The 18,936-nt window shown below is 38.5% G+C and overlaps 1 protein-coding gene across 6 annotated transcripts in view; it reads right to left on the bottom strand.

Moving 5' to 3' along the window:
- Positions 1-18,936, bottom strand: part of HHAT (hedgehog acyltransferase) — a 147,120-nt gene that overhangs the window by 98,069 nt on the left and 30,115 nt on the right. For all 6 annotated transcript variants that reach the window (XR_006182412.1, XR_006182411.1, XR_006182413.1 and 3 more), the window contains one exon: positions 6,006-6,041. Coding sequence is in view for 3 of the 6 variants with exons in the window: in XM_042891715.1 (XP_042747649.1) it covers positions 6,006-6,041 (36 nt within the window). In the remaining 3 variants the exon portion in view is untranslated. The remainder of the gene's footprint in view (positions 1-6,005; positions 6,042-18,936) is intronic.

The raw sequence follows: 18,936 nt of genomic DNA, 5'->3' as shown, positions 1-18,936 counted from the left end.
TTATTTTTGCAACATGCTCAATGCTAATTTATTATGTAACAACAGATTGTTTTCTCTATTTATACATAAAAAAAAACCCTTAATTCTGAGAAGGCATTTGAGAAATTGCAGTTGCTGTGAAGCAATTTAACATCATTCTTTATTGTTCTCTGATTTTCTTCCGATAGCCTTGCATTTGTTGAACACTGCCCCAAATCAAGGCAAAATGCCTCAATTAATTTTCTGCCATTTCTACAGCAGCTTTTTCTACAACCTCTGACTAGCACACACTTCACGCAAAGAACCTCTCACTGCAGCCCACAGGAGCTGAGCTCAGAACTTCAAGGGCAGTAAGGCTGGAATCTCTGTGTCAGACAGTTTTTAGAAGCTTCCAAATACTTCTTAGTTGTTTATTTGTTTGTTTAGTATCTCTTTAGCATTAACGACAACTTCAACAGCAACACAATTCAGCAAAACTGTCCAGCAAAGCTCCCAGGACTCTGCAACGTGGCTGGATATAACTGCAGTGCTTTATAAAAGCACTACCATACCTTTCAGCTTCTCCCACGTAGAGACCTCTGTACATAAATTCATTGCAGCTCTTTTCTGCATTTTAAGCCTTAAAACGGTTTTTGCAGAAACCCGAAGGCCCCGTACTTTAAACAAGTATGAACTCCGAAGCTAGAACCACTACCTCTTTACACCTCAAAACTACTTATAAACTAGACACAAAGCCACTCAGTCACATTTAGTCATCACTATGATGGCTTTTATTACCAACAAGACTATAGCACTGACTTCCCGAATGCTAATTAATCACATAACTTCAAGTAACTCACTACAAAGGCTGCTTCCAGTACACTGTATCCACATTATAGGATAGGAAAGATCACAGCATGGCCTGGGTTGGTAGGGACCTCAAGGATCATGAAGCTCCAATCCCCCCCCCGGGCATGGTGATTCCACCTTCTTGCGTATTGCCTATTCTCGCATTGACACATAGGCTACGTAAAGCCAAACACATCTGCTCCAGATTTCCAGGACACCAAGGTGAAGTAGCACAAAAAAATCTGGCAAAATTGGTTAGGATTAGCCTCAGTGGAAACAGATGCATGCAAGGAAGAAACCACCCCTTAGAGCACCATGTTGTACTCCTAAGGGGAGTTATTGCCTTTGTTTTTCTTAAGGTGTCTGCAAGGAGGGTGAAGACTGTTGTGGCCACTTTTTGTAGCAAAAGACTAATGTAGTACGCTGACTAAAAGCACAGCCTGCAAAGAGAGAAGGGACACACTGATGGTTAAAGCTACCAAGACACTGTTAGAGGACTAGATAGGACACAGGAAGACAAAATTGGTGTAATCTTACCACATCACGTATTGGCAAGGGTACGTGGAGCCAATCAACCCCCAGAGCTACACACTAAAGATTTTGTTCTCAAGGCCACAGCCTGGTTTGCTGCAGAAGACAGTTTGGCCACACACTATCATTCATGCAGTGAGGATGATTCTGTGATCAGAACAGAATAAGCTGAGAAGCTACAGATTTGGGTTTTTTGGAACAGCAGATAAACTGAAAGAGAAAAGTGGAGGAAGGATGTATCCCTGTGGGACTTTACGCCTAGTGACTTCAAAGACAGAGACAGTTACCCAAATACCTCTATCGATCCTGCTTCAAGATAACTAGGATCTCTTTAGTACTGTGCCGTATATTAGAACATCAATAGCATTTTATAGGCAGCCACGTTCAAAGCAGCAAAGAGACTGTATAACATCAGCATTATTTGGCTCTCAGAAAACAAACATCTTTTAGGCTGCACTCCAGCAGAAAATCCGCATCTAAATTTGTGTCTAGTTGCCAGAGCCTGGAATCACCAGTAATAGAATTAGGGAAAGGATGCAATACAAAGCAAACAAGGCTGTTTGCAGAAGACATTGACTTCCCAGTAGCTAGGAGTGTAGAAAGGGAAAGTTCAGATGTTTAATGTTTTTTTTTTTTTTTTTTTTTTTTTTTTTTAAACAGAGAAAACAGTGATAGGAAGAACTACTTTCTTTTATTGCTCTCACTGAACAGTAGGACATAGCTCTCTTAAGCTTGGGACAGCTCGAATATTGCTGAGGGCTTCAGCAATTGACTACAGTTCCCATAGAGGTTACACTCCAATAATGACTTCTTCACATCTCAGTAAAGAACTGTGTCGTCTTTTAAAAGTGTCGGCACTTTAGAAGAATTTTGACTTCACAGGATGTGATCTCAGTGGTACCTTTCTGAACAGAGTAGAGTAACAAGGGAAAAAAAAGACTTCTTGTTTAAATGGATTGAACAATTAAGTTATTATTATGTTACTCTCTTGAGTAGCATGAAGATATGAGGAGTCCTATGGGACTCTACAGAGAACGAGAAGCATAGATGAGTCAGCTGATGAAGCCTTTTCCTTGGTATCTTTTTCTTCAAGAGTGCCATATGTAGATCCACTATGACTGTTTCTCTGTGGGACCCCTCTGCCCTTACATCAGGTATCTCAGCTCAAACTAAAATCAGTAGAGGTGGCAACAAGTATTAGAATTTGATCCCAGAATCCAAACTACATCTTACTCCACCTAAGAAAATTAGAAAAGGGGATGGTCTTGAAGATTTCTATTTCAAGAATCTTTGTACGTGGAAATAAACAAAACCTAAGTAACTTTCAACTCTCAATAAGCTAAAGTTAAAGCACAGGGTGAGCTGTATGTGTTGCTAACAGATGGCTACCTCTGGGTAACGTTATAGGTGCACGGTCCCACAGCTCTTTTCAAAGCCACATCTGCATGGCAATGAATGATTCATACAGTTTCAAAGGCACAGCAGTGCTGAAAGTGGGGAGATTTTTCAAAAGAATTGTGCCTGCAGGAACTGTCATTCTTCTCCACTCCCCTTAATCGGCCTTGCCCTAAAGGAAGCGCTGTTTGGCATTAAGACAGTAAATATCCTCATAGGTTCAAGATTTTATTTCATCTGATGCCCTGGTCTCAGCACTGGATGAAGTGTTTGGATGGAATAGCTTCAGTGAGCAAACAGCACCATGCAGACTCTTCCTCTTTCCCCTCTTAACTGCTACCCCAAAGGCTACTTTTATGCACTTCAAATTCTGATAACAAACCCATTTCTCCATATTGAGAATGCCTAGATCTAGGAAACACAGGGGTTTTGCTTGTTCATTTGTGTGGTTTTTACTATTATTATTGTCTGTATAGGGAAGAAAAAAACCAATATCTGTACTTGTATGATTTGAGTAACATGATTAACAATTCTGCTGAAGCTAAATGAAGTAACAGTTACTTTCTTTTATATCATGAAAACAGTGGGAAAATGATCTTTCAAACACAGCAGTACATTTTTTTTTTAATGAGTAGTATGAAAACACAGTTTTCATCATGAAACTTTTCATCAATAAATTATTGGTCTTTCTTCCAGGAATTTTCAGGATTCCTGTTTCAGACAGTGTATAACTCATAGATTTCTAACAATTCTGCAACTCTGCTTTTTGTTATTTTTATTTTTCACAGAGAAGCACAAACTGCAAAGAGGACTTTGCACAACAGATATGGTGTGAAATACAGAAGAGAAAGACTACAATATCTTGAGAGCAGAGACCATTAAAATAGATAAAATCAATGAAGGCATTAACTTGCCAAAACTCATATAGCAACCCAATTGGCAAACATGAAAGTAATACCAAGTCCACTCCTTCCCAGTCCAAAAATCAACTGCTGAGGAATGGCTTTTTTTTTTCCTTTACATAAAGTAAAATAAGCAAAACTCATACTGCTATAATGTAAAGGAACAGTATTTCCTCCTTAACAGTACAGTTACAGTAAATGTGTCTGAGGAATCCCCAAGTTAATAACAGGAGTAAGTGACGAATAGAGAATGAAGTATTATTAAAGCTATCTCAAAGAACACGCTTGTAAGACTCACAGTGGGCTTTGGAAACAGGACATATTAGTCAAAAAATAAGGTGTTCTACACAATCAAATTCAAGGAATATTTGCTATTTAGGGATTATGTGAGCATACAACTCCAGTACTGTATCTCCACACGATGCAAAACAATGCAGTATATTAGAAAAATGCCTTCTATTCAGTGGTAGAAGCATTACTAGTGGTTCAGACTTAGTACCTCAACGTTTACTGTGATTCTGCTCTTGGTTAAGAAGTTACCTGCATTCCCTAGAGATCTTGCTGTGCACTGTATTTCCTGTACAACAGTAGCGTATTTCTAAATATTTCTTATATGATTTAAATATATCTACAGATCAAAAATGGATGTGACTAATTTTATAGAATGGGTACCAGAATTTAAGTATATTGAGTAGACTAAAAACTATATCAACATATTGAAATGCAGACATCTTCAGTGATACTGACACTATGCCTTCATTGAAGAGAGCTGTTTTAAATGCTTTCATGATTCACACAGAGAAATATACGAAATAAAGTTATAAAAATCTATGACTCAAGGGTTATGTAATGTAAGGACACTGGTTTGCCTGTATAACCATAATTCAACCTCATTCTTCCTGTGACAAAGGATTACTGGGTGAACTCATGCATTTTGTGGGGGTTTATTTGTAACTCGTTTAAATCACAAAAGCATGAAGTTCAATACGAGGCTACCCAGTATTCTTCCCAACAAGGTATGCCTTTTGTATTGCTATCTGAATGGCATCCAGACTTTGCATGGATACAGAACTACTATCATTTCCTGGATGTTGCCATGTTGCTGACAAACTAGAGGAGAAGCTATATTTGAAAAGGGTATCTTAGATTCCATAGAGGACTATGTGAAAAGAGCACTTATGAGCAATGCTGAACCTACGGCAGTGAAATGCTTATAGGCACTCAACATACTACTGGAACTGAACACTTCTTGTAAAAGCTCAAGTCCAGAGCATTTAGCTGGGTACTGAAAACATTAAAAAAAAAAAAAAAACAAACATGCTTTGAGTGCGTAACCAGAAGAGTGAAAAGTAACCAGGAGTAGTCACCCAGGGTCAGAGCTCTGGGAGTCAGTGAATCAGTGCTGCCTGCAAGGATTCAGACCTGTGAGTACTTAACAGAGTCTTTATCCACAGTAGCCTACTAGAATGAATTCAGAACCAGGGGAAGGTCAACAGCATGCTCTAGTTCACACACTGGGTTAGTCCTCCCAAGGTAAAAGCCTTCGCAGACAGAAACTGTGCAAGAAGCAACATTTTAGTGGGATGGAATAACTTACAAAGAATTCTCTAAGGAGCTGAGGACTGCAAATTTTGCCATCTTTTGAAGTACAGATTGCATTTCTTTAAAAACTCAACTAGATAGTGATAGGTTTTTGAAAATGAATGCAAATACATTCTCAGTGAACTCCTGAGACTTTGCTCACATAAAAGAAGTCCAAAGAGCAAAAAAGTTCCTCACAATGCACTCAGATGCATTAACCTCCCTTTTCTTCTTGAAGCGCCCTGCTTTAATCATGGCATTCATCCAAATGTCAGTGAACAAAATCCACAACAATCACTTTGCGTTCCTTATTCATCTTCAGAATATAGTCCATCTTCTGCATCCAATCAATCAAGCTTTCTATTAAGGAAAACAAATCTCTCCCCCATGGAGTCACAATTGTCTATAAAATTCAAGGCCTTATTACAAATAAGGAGGTACTTCAGTATGCAGAGGGAGAAAAAAAAGCCTTTAGAAAATGTTCATTTTTCTCCAGAGCAAAAAAAAAAAAAAGAAAAAAGAAAAAAAAGAAAAAAAAACAAGGTAAGGAAAAATAGTATTTCCTCAGAATGAGTGGAACTCCTGATGTTTCTTGATTCAAGGTTTTCCTAAATGACTTCTAAAGAGGCTCCTTAGGAGTTTTACATTGTGCTACACATTCAATTCAAATATAAGCAGCAATCTTGCCACAGAAAACATCAAATAGCAACAAAGTTATATGGCCATCTCCACCAATAACAGAAACACTTTTTGATATGCAATTGCAATTCAAAATAAATACTAGCTTACCTGACCAGAAAGCGATGGAGCCCAACATCAAAACTTCTGTAAGATAAAAAGATTCATCATATTTTAATTATGAAAAAATACTTCTTAGTCGGGTATTATATAAACAGAGTATTTCAAAATAATTATTATCCAAGATAAATGTAAAACTGTCATTCATAAAATCTAAACAAAAGAAGCTTAGCATGCAATTTCCTTTATTCAATGACATGACATTTAAGATGATGACCATACGAAAAGATTTAGACTCACAAAAAGCTTACTTCCCTTGAGTATTTCCTCAGTTAAGCAGCAACATTCAGAGTAGCATAACACAGAGAAAGCATAAATTTTAATTACTGGAAATAATCTTTTATAGCATCATGATGACCAGCAAGTCTACTTGATTCCTGCCATACAGATAGAGGATCTACCTATATATATATACATATACACACACACTTCTTTCCTTTGATGTTCTTTGTACTGCAAAAAAAAGGCATGGAATTGCTTTGCTACAGAATAATCAGTCCCCTTATCTCTCCTTCAGATACAGAGACTGCACAGAGATATGAGCCTAGGAAGAATGTTCCTCACAAATCTGGGGAGGAAAATAACTTTGATGACTTCTGACCAAGCACAAATTAAATCACCCTGAAGGACAAGAACTGTGCCTGAAAATCTGGGGACTTGCAACACCTGCTGTTAATGCCACTGTTTTTTCTCCTTTTCTGAGTTTCCTCCATTGATCTGCGAGCTTGGGAGAAACAAGCTTCTCAACCACGTACAAGCAAATCCTTGACACTACAGGAAGACTAAACATCTGTTGATTTCAGAAGTGTACCTAATGTCTGAAGTATGTGCCTTTTTATGGGACTACCAATACAAACCCAGATTAATAGTGTGCATAACAGTACAACTGGAAAACACAAATATCTTATTTCCAGTGCTGAACTTGCTCTGAAACAGTCTTGCATTGTGTACACAATCTGAAAACAAATATTATGCACTCGAGCAGCTTGTTCCAAAAAGACTGATCAGTTATCTGAATTCAATATGATTTTATTTTAGTACTATTGCAGTGTCAATTTCTACCTGAAATATCAAAAGAAATCAGATACTGTTAATTAATGGCACCTTGATAACAGAGAAGAGATGACGATCTGCAGAAATTCTAGGAGTTAACATGGAGGGCAATTCTAACAAATCAGCAAGATAGATAGTAGTGCATCTACAAGAGAAATGTGATGTGGAACATGAGTATATCAACCTCTGACACTGAAGTGAACGTTGAAGGACTTGGCTTAGAATAGGCACAGTAACTGAATGGTCCTGCTAACCTCAGTGCATTCTACAAGAGAAATTACTTGTAGAAACTGCCCAGGATAGAAAAAGCATTCTGCTACAGACATGATTGTGGTCATCATTAGATCTTTATTTTTTACTCCTTTCCTAAAAGCATTCCCGGTTTCATATTGTTGTTACATTACTGTGTAGTTACGCTGTATAAAATGCATCCTCTTATCTTTCTGCATTCCTCCTGCTTGGAAGCATGCTACAGTTTGGCTCCCACTCACCATTAAAATAACCTGCGATATACAGAAGCCTTAAGCATCAGATCTGTCCACAGTCCATATTCATAGCTCTGAAAGCCTTTTGCTCTTAGGACCACACACTTCAGTGTTCTTGTACAGGGACAGGGAGAAGAGGAAGGTGGTACAGCTCCAGAGAATGACTGTATGGTAACCAGCTACCTTAAATATCCTTAGAGAAGCTCATCTTTCCAAGTACTACTGGCTACCACTGATAGCAACGACCACATCTTCTATCTTCTTTACCTGTAACTGAATCTTCTGAAGAGACAAAATAAATACTAAGTGTCTTGAGGACAGGGATGTGGAAAATGAGCATATCATCTGACACTGAAGTGAACGTTGAAGGACTTGGCTTAGAATAGGCACAGTAACTGAATGGTCCTGCTAACCTCAGATGTTCAAAGCTGATGCCTAGTGGGGCGGACAAAGCTAAGGCAGAGTGGATTCAGATAGGAAGGGAGAAAGCAGCATTTTGCCGTAGACTTGTGTCATTTTTTAACAAAATAACACTCCTATTAGAAGATCTATAACATCATTATTTCATATTGGCTATCAAAATTATTTCCATAAAATCCACATTAAAAATAAACATGCACAGAATCAATTTACTGGAATAAACGAAAAAGGTAGAAGAAAGATCAGAGCCTCCCCTTAGCACAAATCAGCACAGACACACAGTCCCATTATTCCTCAGCTTGATGCTCTGCCAACACATTTCACCTGAGTACATAAGATTCTCAATACTCCACTGTTCAAGTAGTATTTTAAAGATATAACTACACAGCAACAAACAAAAAGATTCATATTAGCATCAGAGTGTGCATTCATACCTCTAAGACATCACAGGACAGTATAATTGGTTAGTTCCAAAAGCAAAGCCAACAATACTGAATGGTCTCAAACTATATAAAGGAGCATTCAGTGCACTACCAGTAATCCACAAGACTATGGATTTGGATACATACATTTTTAAGTACCTATAGAGACATCCCAAGGCAAAAAAACAAAAAAAACCTAAGATTCCAGGAGGCTGGCTTTGACAAGACACTACCACACAGACACTTTCAACTGTTCTGCTTATTCATATTTAAATACACAGTGCTTTTGACTCTACAAGAAAGTGAACTGAAAATACGGTGAGACAGCAATAGCAACAGATCTGGTAGAGATTACCTCCCTGTTCTCAGACAGAAAAATCAAAATGAAATAATATTTGCATAACAGGTTCTGGACTGCAACTTGGTAATTGGAAAACAGGCAAATTTAATCATTAAAAAAAAGAAAACAATCATACTGCAACTGTATTAATAGTTTCATAAAGATTCCTTCAACATCACAGAAATCCACCTATGGATGGGTGCCAGGATGCCCTCCAGAATTAAACCTGGCATTTACACATGGACAATTATTCTATAATGTGAACACATTTATTTGATATTATATCATAATTTACAATCAACTTCACTCAATGTTGAGCTTGACTGCAAAATATAGGATTTATCTGGTAGCCCTTGTACTTCATGGTGTCACAACTACATTAAGTTTCTTCACAGACCCTTTTTGAATCCTATAAATAGCACAATTTTACAGAAGAAAAATACACTTTAAAATAACAAGGGAAAGGATATCCACAGCAATGAGTAAGAAATGACTTGCCAGCTGAACTCTCTATACTGCTCAAATATCAGTAATATAATACACTTCTAATTTTTTGAGATGTAAGTGTTTAAACATAGTTTAAATAGCAGCAGTAGCCTTTGAATGGGGTATCTTTCGTATCTTAGCTAGTTTAAAGAGGTATTATTTAGCTAGTATAAGGAGGTATTATTTCATTTCCAATTCATAATTTACAGAAGGAAGGGATGCCATTCAAGGGACCTGGAAAAGCTTGAAAAGAAGGCCAATGTGAACTTAGTGAAACTCAACAAGGCCAAGTGCCAAGCACTGCATTTTGAATGGGGCAATCCCAGATACGTACAGACTGGGAGAACTCATTGAAAGGAGCTCTGCAGAGAAGGACTTAAGGATTCTTGTGGATGAAAAGTTTGACACAATGTATGCCAGCAATGTATGTGTGCAGCCTAGAAGGACAGCAGTATCCTGAGCTGCATTCTGGGCTATGTGCTGGGCCGCTTCCTGGTCAGCAGGGCAAGTGAGGCGATTGTTCCTCTCTGCTATGCCCTCATGAGGTCCTACCCAGAGTACTGCAGTCAGGCCTAGGGCCCAAGGCAGACATGGAACTGCTGCAGTTCTGCAGGACACCACAAGGATGATCAGAGGGTTGGAGCATCTTTCCTGTGAAGAAAGGCTGAGGGAGCTGGGCTTGTTTAGCATAGAGAACAAAGGCTCCAGGGGGACCTCGTTGTTTTCCAGTTCTTAAGAAGAGCTTACAAACCTAACGGAGACCGACTTTTTACATGGGCAGATAGTGATAGGACAAGGGGGAATGGTTTTTAACTAAAAGAGGCAAGATTTATATTGAATGGTAAGAGGAAATTTTTTACTCAGAGCGTAGTGAGATGCTGGCACAGGCTGCCCAGGGAAGCTGTGGAACCCCATACTTGGAGGCATTCAATACCAGGCTGGATGGGGCCCTGAGCAGCCTGAGCTGGTGAGTGGCAACCCTGCCTATGGCTGGAAGTTGGAACTGGATAATCTCTGAGATGCCTTACAACCTAAACCATCCTATGATTCTATGATAATCATGCTAGTCACTGCAGGCAATTTGATATTTTCTTTATAAAAAAACTCTTTATCTGAAAGTTCGCATTTTGAATCACAGTTCAGTAAGCAACTTTAATGCTTTTGTTAAGCATGGGAGTTTTAGCTTCTGATACATTTCAGCAAAAGATTATACATATAATCCTCCATAATCAAATGCATCTTTTCCCAGCATCTTAACTAGAAATCAGTGACTAACAGTGTATGTATGCTATTCCTACAAGGCCCTTTTCCAAAACAAAATCTGTGAAATTTATCTGCAAGCAAACACTTCTGTCCTCAAGGTATGGTCAAAAATGATTTCACAGACGTGTGATGTCCGCTTGAAAAGCTAAAAGCACAACACAACAGGTTGCCTCCAAATTTGCATTCAGCACAAAACTTAAAGAAAAAAAGAAGAGGTAGAAACATGCTGCTTTGAACCACAGTCAATAGCAAAAGCACATTCATTTAAAAAAATGCAATCCTGATGACTCCTAGAAAAACAGGTACAAAGCCTCTCTTTTCATCTCTTTATGTGATCCTTTCCCATAACTTTTAAATCTACTGAAGTTATACCACCTTAAGTTAGTTAAGAATCTGACCCCACATTTACACTATTCACCACCAGCTCATTAACTGTGCTAGGCATCACTGATTATGACTTCCTTTGACTTGCTAAAAGATCCCATCTCGTGAGGTTCAAGTCTGAGATCCCATTCCCAATGATTCACAGCAGGGGACAGGGAATCAAATCCATGTTGCTAAAGAATAGGAAATAATTACTTTCAGAAGCAGAACACCCTAACAGATTCCTGATGCGCACCCATCAAGGCACACAGGGTAAAGGGCCAAAAGAGAAAGCCATTCAAACCTATTTGTTAATGGTTGTCACATAATATGTGAAGAAAACTAACAGAGAAAACACAATTTCTGCTGCATCTAGACAAGGCAAGGTATCAAGGATACAATATACCCAACACTTACTGGAGAAAAAAAAAACAACAAAAACAAAGTGCAGATCTTTGCTACAGAAAACAAAGTACACTTTTGATATGGAAAACACAAAAAGAGCTGTTATGGCTGAAATGAGGAATATTCCACACATTTTTGAACAATCGAAAGTTCATCATCCGCTCAGGAGCAATATCTTTATAACTGTGGAGCTCCTGGACTAGAGTAATCTATGCTGTCAGAAACATCAATATTTTTATTTAAGAAATGAGGCCATTTGTTTGCCTATGCCAGTTCTGTTAAGAGCCAGCACATTTTTTCAGCAACTAATGCACAATTTAACAAACTGCACTGAATGCATGCAAAGGGAGAGTGACACCATTTTATCTTTGGGCTCTACCTTGGGCAAAGTAGACCTATAGGGACAGTTTGCCACTTGTGAAGCATTCAAAATCAGAAAAGTCTACAATCCCTCAAAGCAAGAGAATGGAATGTAGACCAAAATATCCTGAAGAGCTTAAAAATAATCATGTTACCTCTGGAATAGAACCTAATGCTGTAATTTCTGTAGGTAGGAAAGGAAAACAAGGAGAAATGCTGCCCCATGTTTCACTGAAACAAGCACAATATAGCAATTGCACTGGGATCTCTTCTAATCAGCAAGACTTGTAGCTATTTGTTGTGACGACGACTCCAACAAGGGGCTTGCTATGTATTACAGTTTCAGTATGCTCTACCCTGAGGGTATTCTCCATCTCTTAGAAGAAGCCTTCAAGTTTTTGAAAGGTTTCAACAAAGGTTCTCAGCTCCTGTTATAAACATGGTTAAACTTGACCTTACAAAGTCCGACTCATTCACATACCCTCAGAGGAAACTGTTCCACCTAAGTCCAGAAAAGCATTTACAAAACCATCACTGCCATTAGCAGTCTTTGCAAATAAACCTCACATTTCATCACTGAGTTGCTGACTACACCTCTATACAAAAGAACATTTTGCACTGGAGACTAGAATATTATTGAACGATAGCTGCTTTCACTGACACAAGGTTTTTAATAGGCTGCTTCACTTGTTTCTCAAGCAATGTCTTGGAGTAGTGTGTAAACTGACGGATGTTCATCCACTTTGGAGCTCTAAACTTCTTTTCCTGCTTCTTCTGCCTCAGCTAACCTTTCCTCCAACGCCGCCTCTGACAACTTCCCTACTCAGCAACCTGCAAATGATGAAGGCTTCCAAATCACAACTACAATTGTGCAATATAAGTTTGAAAAATATTTTTGAGCCTTGTCCAGAGAATAAAATAATTATAGGGAAAACAGATACAAAACTTGTGTAAATACTTTGCTAAGGTCTATAATTTAGTGTCTTAATTAAAGAACTACAAACTTTTCCTACAGCAAATCCTAGAGAGGTTTGTCTACAAGTTTGTTTATAAGTTTGTTTTCTTTTTTCTCCAAGTAATGACTGCTACCAATTGATTCATCATCATCTTCATTATTAAATAAAGACCCGGGAAAGCCATCCATATTTTGTAGAAGACACTCGTATCTTTCTACAGCTTGCATGGATTCAGACGTGCTATTTTCCTCTAGGTTACTCAAAACTTACACCTTCATTGCAGAACTGCTCTTTGATGGCAAATAGCACGCTTCATTGTACACAAAGTAATTGGCACTGTGCTAGGAAGTACTATCTAGAAAGCAGATGCTCAACTTCAAACAGAAAAATGACGATTACTGAGTAAAAACACAGCTAGCAAATTGAAAATATTCAAGTGAAAAGACACAGCTGTCTATTGTTGATAGTTTTTAAAATGAAGATAGGAAAACACGTGATGAAGCAGGTAATACTGATAAATGAGATCCAAAACAACAACCATTAGCAAGTATTGATCCAAATTATGGAATATACTTTTGAACCCAGAGCCTTGAAAGCCATATTGCAACATTTTCTGGGGACTCATTCTACACAACTATGATGATCTTCAGACTCTTAACTAGAGCAAGACACATGGGGAACTCCATCCATACACTGATAACACCATTTACTCCCTGATATGGTGCTGAAGTTAGGAACAAAACTGCATACTCTCCAGGCTCTGCAAAGCTCTTCATGCATTCATTCAAAATAAACTGTAGCAAAATCTTTTCCTTTTCAAAACCAAAAACATCTCAGTCGTACCATAAAACATACAACAAAATAAAATCTGTTCAACCCAACTAAGAAGTTGTTTTTCAAGTGATCTGAATGTACTTCTGAAAACCAAGATCTTAAGCACAAGTTTAAGCCTGAATCTCAATCTTCAACAGGCTGTCCTTTGTTTATGAGCTGTGATTTTAAGCTTTAACTATCTGCAATGCAGTAAACCGGTAGTAGCAGCTTTCTTTTCAGTGTAAAAAAAAACCAAACAATTCAACCAAGATGATAAGAAAATCCACGTTATTTGAAAGAAAAATATGAAGACTGTTAAATGCTTTTAAATCATACGTCTGACCAGCAGTTTTTTGCTATAGTATATAGTAATAATAAGTTGGACTTGTATATGCATAAAGATATCTTTATCATATTCTACAACACTTGCTTAAGGACATCTTAACACTTCATTTTAGAAAAAACACTTCCCATTTCTGATCTATTTCTTCCTGAAGTGATTCAGCAATACTAAGTTGCCTTTTGGTTTCCTACATTGTTAGAACAACCTGCACTAACAATACGTTCAGCACGTCCTGGATATCTCCATCCTTAGTTTCAGCTCAGTGCTGCGTGGCTCCCTGGCACCAATAAGATGCACATGAAGCAGATGTCCCACCTCATAAAAAAGCACTGTAAATAAGCAGCGGTTTCAAAGCTCAATAGAGAAAACTTCAAGTCTTCTACGTGCAGTGAAGTTTTTTTTCTGCATGGAGTCACAGGGAGAGAATAGGGCTTTCCATATCTATGAGGATGGAGTCTCCAGTGAAATCCCAACCCTGCAGCAGCAAAACCCTCATCAATTTCAATAGGAGCAGAAATACCTGGACCGACTTTGAGCATACTGTAGGCTACAGTTCAACTTAAGCATGCATTTTGTTATGGACACGTTCACCTTTGAGAATATCAATGAGAGTCCTGGAGTTAGATCTGTGGCATTCAAGTTACCAGCAGTTAGCTTAGGTTGGAGATCTGTACAGCAGAAATAATTTAAATTTAATTAAAGGATGGCCCCAGTGAGAAAGCTTTTTCATGAACTGCATAAAAAGATTTCATAAACTACTAGTGGCCTCCAGCATACAAATTAGATTCCTAATCTAATCTGTTTTGTTGTTTCATTTCAATTAAAACACTCAACTTGTATTCTAGCTGAAAGTCTGAGGAAGGCATTAATGATTCCAGGTAGTGATTTATTTTTTTTTTTTAAGCAATCTCCTGGCCAGAGACACAAGCACAACTTCAAGCAGGCATCAGTCATTGCTAGAGTAAATATGAAGTCATACGCAGGTCTGGCTACATAGGAGGCTTCAAGAAAGAAATTACTTTTTTCTCAGGTATGCCTCTCACTGGATTTTAGTGATACACCTCATCAGACACCTTCTTAAGAAGAGCAAATCTCATTCGTATTCTGTTAATCTCTCTTAGGACTCTTCAGAAGAAATACTACTTTAATTTCCTGCCTTCCCTGACTCTTCAGAAATCTGCAGTATCTCCTGGAGAATGGTTGAAGCCTAATGCCTGCCCATTATTGGCAAACTCCCATAGGGTGAGATTTCCTTCAGTTTTCCTTGAGTAAGGCTTGCCAAGAAGAGCAACCATCCAATTACTAGGAGATTTCCCTAGCCTTGCTGCAAATGGAACAAAGTTTATTAATAGCTATTATTCATTTTTCTATAGCGGTTGTGAGCAAAGTGCTCTTTGCCAAATGTGTGCAGCAGTTATAGTCTATCTATGCTGATCTCATGCCTAATATTAGAAAGGATGGGCTTCATGAGTGATAAGCAGTAGGTGGGCTTGGCACGTTTATTAAAAAAAAAAGCCAAGCAATTTCAAATTTCAGTATCAAAGCAGTTACTACACAGATAAAATTCCAGTAATTATGCAATTTAGACACAAGACCGATTAAGGCATTTTGTTATGACCTCTTTTTGCACTCCTAAGAGACAAATAATAGATTTTTTTCCTCTACTGAAGAGATTTAAGGAGGCTTTTAAAACTTATCATAACCAACAATTTGAGCCTCATAGTAGGCAAGAGGAACTGCAGCTTGCACTAATTTAGCTGATGTCAAAAGCAGTTAACTGTTGTCTCTATCAGTGAGGCAATGACTAACCAGTCCGGAACTGACATCTTTCATGTGCTCAGGTGACATATTAGCTAAAAGGAACACATCACAGATCAGTCTGGTTTTAAACATCATAAACGTTAATGAAAAAATACAATAGCTCAGTAAATCAAAAAAAGATGTTATTTTTCAACTTAGAAACATGTTATTTCAATACCAAAAAGCATGTAACAATTCTGTAGTTAAATGAACACCCAGCAGCCGCACAAGCAGCTTAAGTATTCTGATATTGGCACACAGGCTTAATGTTTGAATGTTTACATCACATGCATATACGATCCAACAGTGAACATCAGGATTAGAAAAAATTAGTACAAGTACAAAGAATATTAAGTGACATTCACACAAAGAATCGCCTTACACTAGTGAGACTTCCAAACACAACTACAGAAACCAAGGCTTGGGTGCAGTTTGTTACAATAACATTTTTCAGTGCTGCTAGAATTTGATCTTCTAAATAAGTAGAAGTATCTGTTAGGGTATAGTATAATTAACAAAACATAATAAACAAATGCATAATATAAATATGTCATAAGTAGCATATTACATGAGATGTCATACGATATTATCTGTATCTGAAATCCTCCTAACTAAAATGCTTTCACAACGAAAATGTGATGAATTACATTTTACTAACTTACTACTTCCTATAATAACTGAACCAAAAGTAAGTCTTCCAAACCTAACAGTTGTTTTTATCTTCTTGTTAAATTCTTGTTTTCTAATTCACATAACTGTGGTTAAATGTGATGAAATGTGACCATTTACCCTTCCCGAAACAGCTGAGACAACACAATAATAAACAAACGTTCAGTTTTCACTAATTACAGCACAGTTAAATAGTAACTGACTATTTCAGACACATTTGGCATTAGACATGTTTATCAACTGTGTAGTTAAGTACACGTTCCAAACCAATCCTCTTAATTGAACAGACAGTAACATTGCTGCCCTACTGAGCTACTTGCAGTTGTGAAACATTTCCTTAGGCCTCAGTTTAAAAAAAGAAAAAAAGTAGATGTGAAACATTATTCTTATGAAAGGCCCTCTCAAGCATTTACTTCATATTTTGTAAATTCTTATGTCCTACTGATGCTACCAGCACTTACAGACCTGCTTCACTCAGCAAGTCCATTTAAGCCCAGTGCCAGCAGAGTTCTTAAAGTCTAATCCTAGAATCACTAAATCCAATCAAGGGTTTGACAGTGACTTCCACAAAGTCAAAATTATATCCAAAATTTTTATCCCACATCTGTAAGGGAAAAAAAAGTCAATGACCACTCCTCTGCTTGCCTTCTTATTAGATAAGGCTATGAAAGTATAATGCTATAAAAATTCTCTTTTTCTCTAACTCAGTACACTTGACCAAAAAAGACACACAGACCACAAAAGAAATCTGACTTTCACTGTTATAAGAGGCAAAAGAAAGCTTAACAGCTTACATTCATTGAGGTATTCATGCATCTGCACACTTTCGTGATATCCATTTATTTTATCCATTAATTTCAATACAATTTCTCCTTACTTACAAACACAAGGTCATTTCAACTTTGCAGATGAGATTCTGCTTAAATTAAATGTTGTTTTAAAATAATCCTTGTGTAATAGTGATCTACCTGGACTTGTGCAAAGCATCTGATACTGTCCTACATGACATCCACGTTGCCATGCTGGACAAAAATGGATTTGATAATTGGACCACTCCCTGGATAAGGAATTGGCTGGATGGTTGCATTCAGAGAGTTGCAGTCAACAGCTCAGTGTCTAAGTGGAGACAGGTGACATGTGGCCTTACTCAGGGACTGGTGTTGGGACCAGTGTTAACATCTCTGTAGGTGACATGGAGAGTGGAATCAAGTACACCCTCAGCAAGTTAGCAGATGACACCAAGCTGAGCGGTGCAGTTGACACACTAGAGGGAAGGGATGCTATCCAGAGGCACCTGGACAGGCTTGAGAGGTGGGCCCATGCCAACCTCATGAAGTTCAACAAGGCCAAGTACAAGGTCCTGCACCTGAGTTGGGGCAATTCCAAGCACAGATACAGATTGGGTGGAGAATGGCTTGAGAGCAGTCCCGAGGAGAAGGATTTGGCAGTGCCAATTGATGGAAGACTCAACATGAGCTGGCAGTGTGCACCTGCAGCCCAGAAGACTAATTGTATCCCGGGTTGCATCAAGAGAAGTGTGACCAGCAGGTCGACAGAGTTGATTCTGCCCCTCTACCCTGCTCTCCTGAGATCCCACCTGAAGTACTGCATCCAGTTCTGGGACCCCCAACACAAGAAGGACATGGTGTTGTTGGCACAGGTCCAGAGGAGGGCTCATGAAGATGATCAGAGTGCTGAAGCACCTCCCCTATGAAGACAGGCTGAGAGGTGGGACTCTCAGGCATAGAGAAGACTCCGAGCAAAACTTATAGAGCCTTCCAGTACTTGAAAGGGGCCTGCGGGAAAGCTGGTGAGGAACTTTTTATAAGAGCAGGTAGCAACAGGACCAAGGGAAATGGTTTTAAACTGGAAGAGGGAAGATTTAGACTAGATATCAGGAAAAAATTATTTTCTGGGAGAGTGGTGAGACACTGGAACAGGCTCCACTATGAGGCTGCGAGTGGCCCCTCTATGGAAGCACTCAAGGCCAGGCTGAATAGGGCTGTGAGCAACCTGGTCTAAAGGGAGGTGTCCCTTTCTAAATAAAGCAGGGGTGCTGTAACTGGGTTATCTTAAAGTCCATTCCAACCCAAACCATCCTATGATTCTTCCATATTTCACAGATCACCTCTGAAAATACAGAATAAGGAAAAGTTGCCTTTTGATTTTTAAGCAGAAGTGCCATGACATTAGCTTCCCCCCCCTCGTGAGAAGTTAGAAGGTTAAAATACACATTTTTGTTTTACTGGATTGTCTCTGAAACACACTGGATAACGTCTTCTTTCCAAACCAAAGGCTAGAAGTAGACCAAGAATGACAGTCCTAACCTCCAGAGAAAAAGTAAAGATGCATAAGCCTGTCTTCCCTTTTCTCGTCTCTCAGTGCCAGCTGCTGGGTAAGTCCCTTTATGGAGCAGAAAGCTTTCAAATAATAGCTGTCCGGAATTATAGGATAGACACAAAGCAAATCACGTCAGAATACCTGATCCTCTTGACAATGACTGCTGTAGCATTTTTAGTGCTTACTTGCAGATAAGACTCTTGGGAATGTGCAGATTTTAAGGTGGAGGGGCATAGAAGAAGAGGAGGAGTCATGTTTCTGCAAGCCTGGTATCAGACTCTGACCTGAGATAATGAGATATTTATGCCATGTTACTCCCATGACATGTCAAAATGTATCAGATCACCGTGTCCAAAATCTTCAGAGAACAGGAGAAAAGTACTTAAGGCACTCAGTAATGTAGT

Source organism: Lagopus leucura, unplaced genomic scaffold (genome assembly GCF_019238085.1).
Source record: "Lagopus leucura isolate 7727_CA_CO unplaced genomic scaffold, USGS_WTPT01 Super-Scaffold_73, whole genome shotgun sequence".
In the NCBI taxonomy this organism is placed as follows: Eukaryota; Metazoa; Chordata; class Aves; order Galliformes; family Phasianidae; genus Lagopus; species Lagopus leucura.
The sequence above is the reverse complement of the archived record's forward strand: the minus strand, read 5'-3'. Positions and strand labels throughout refer to the sequence as shown.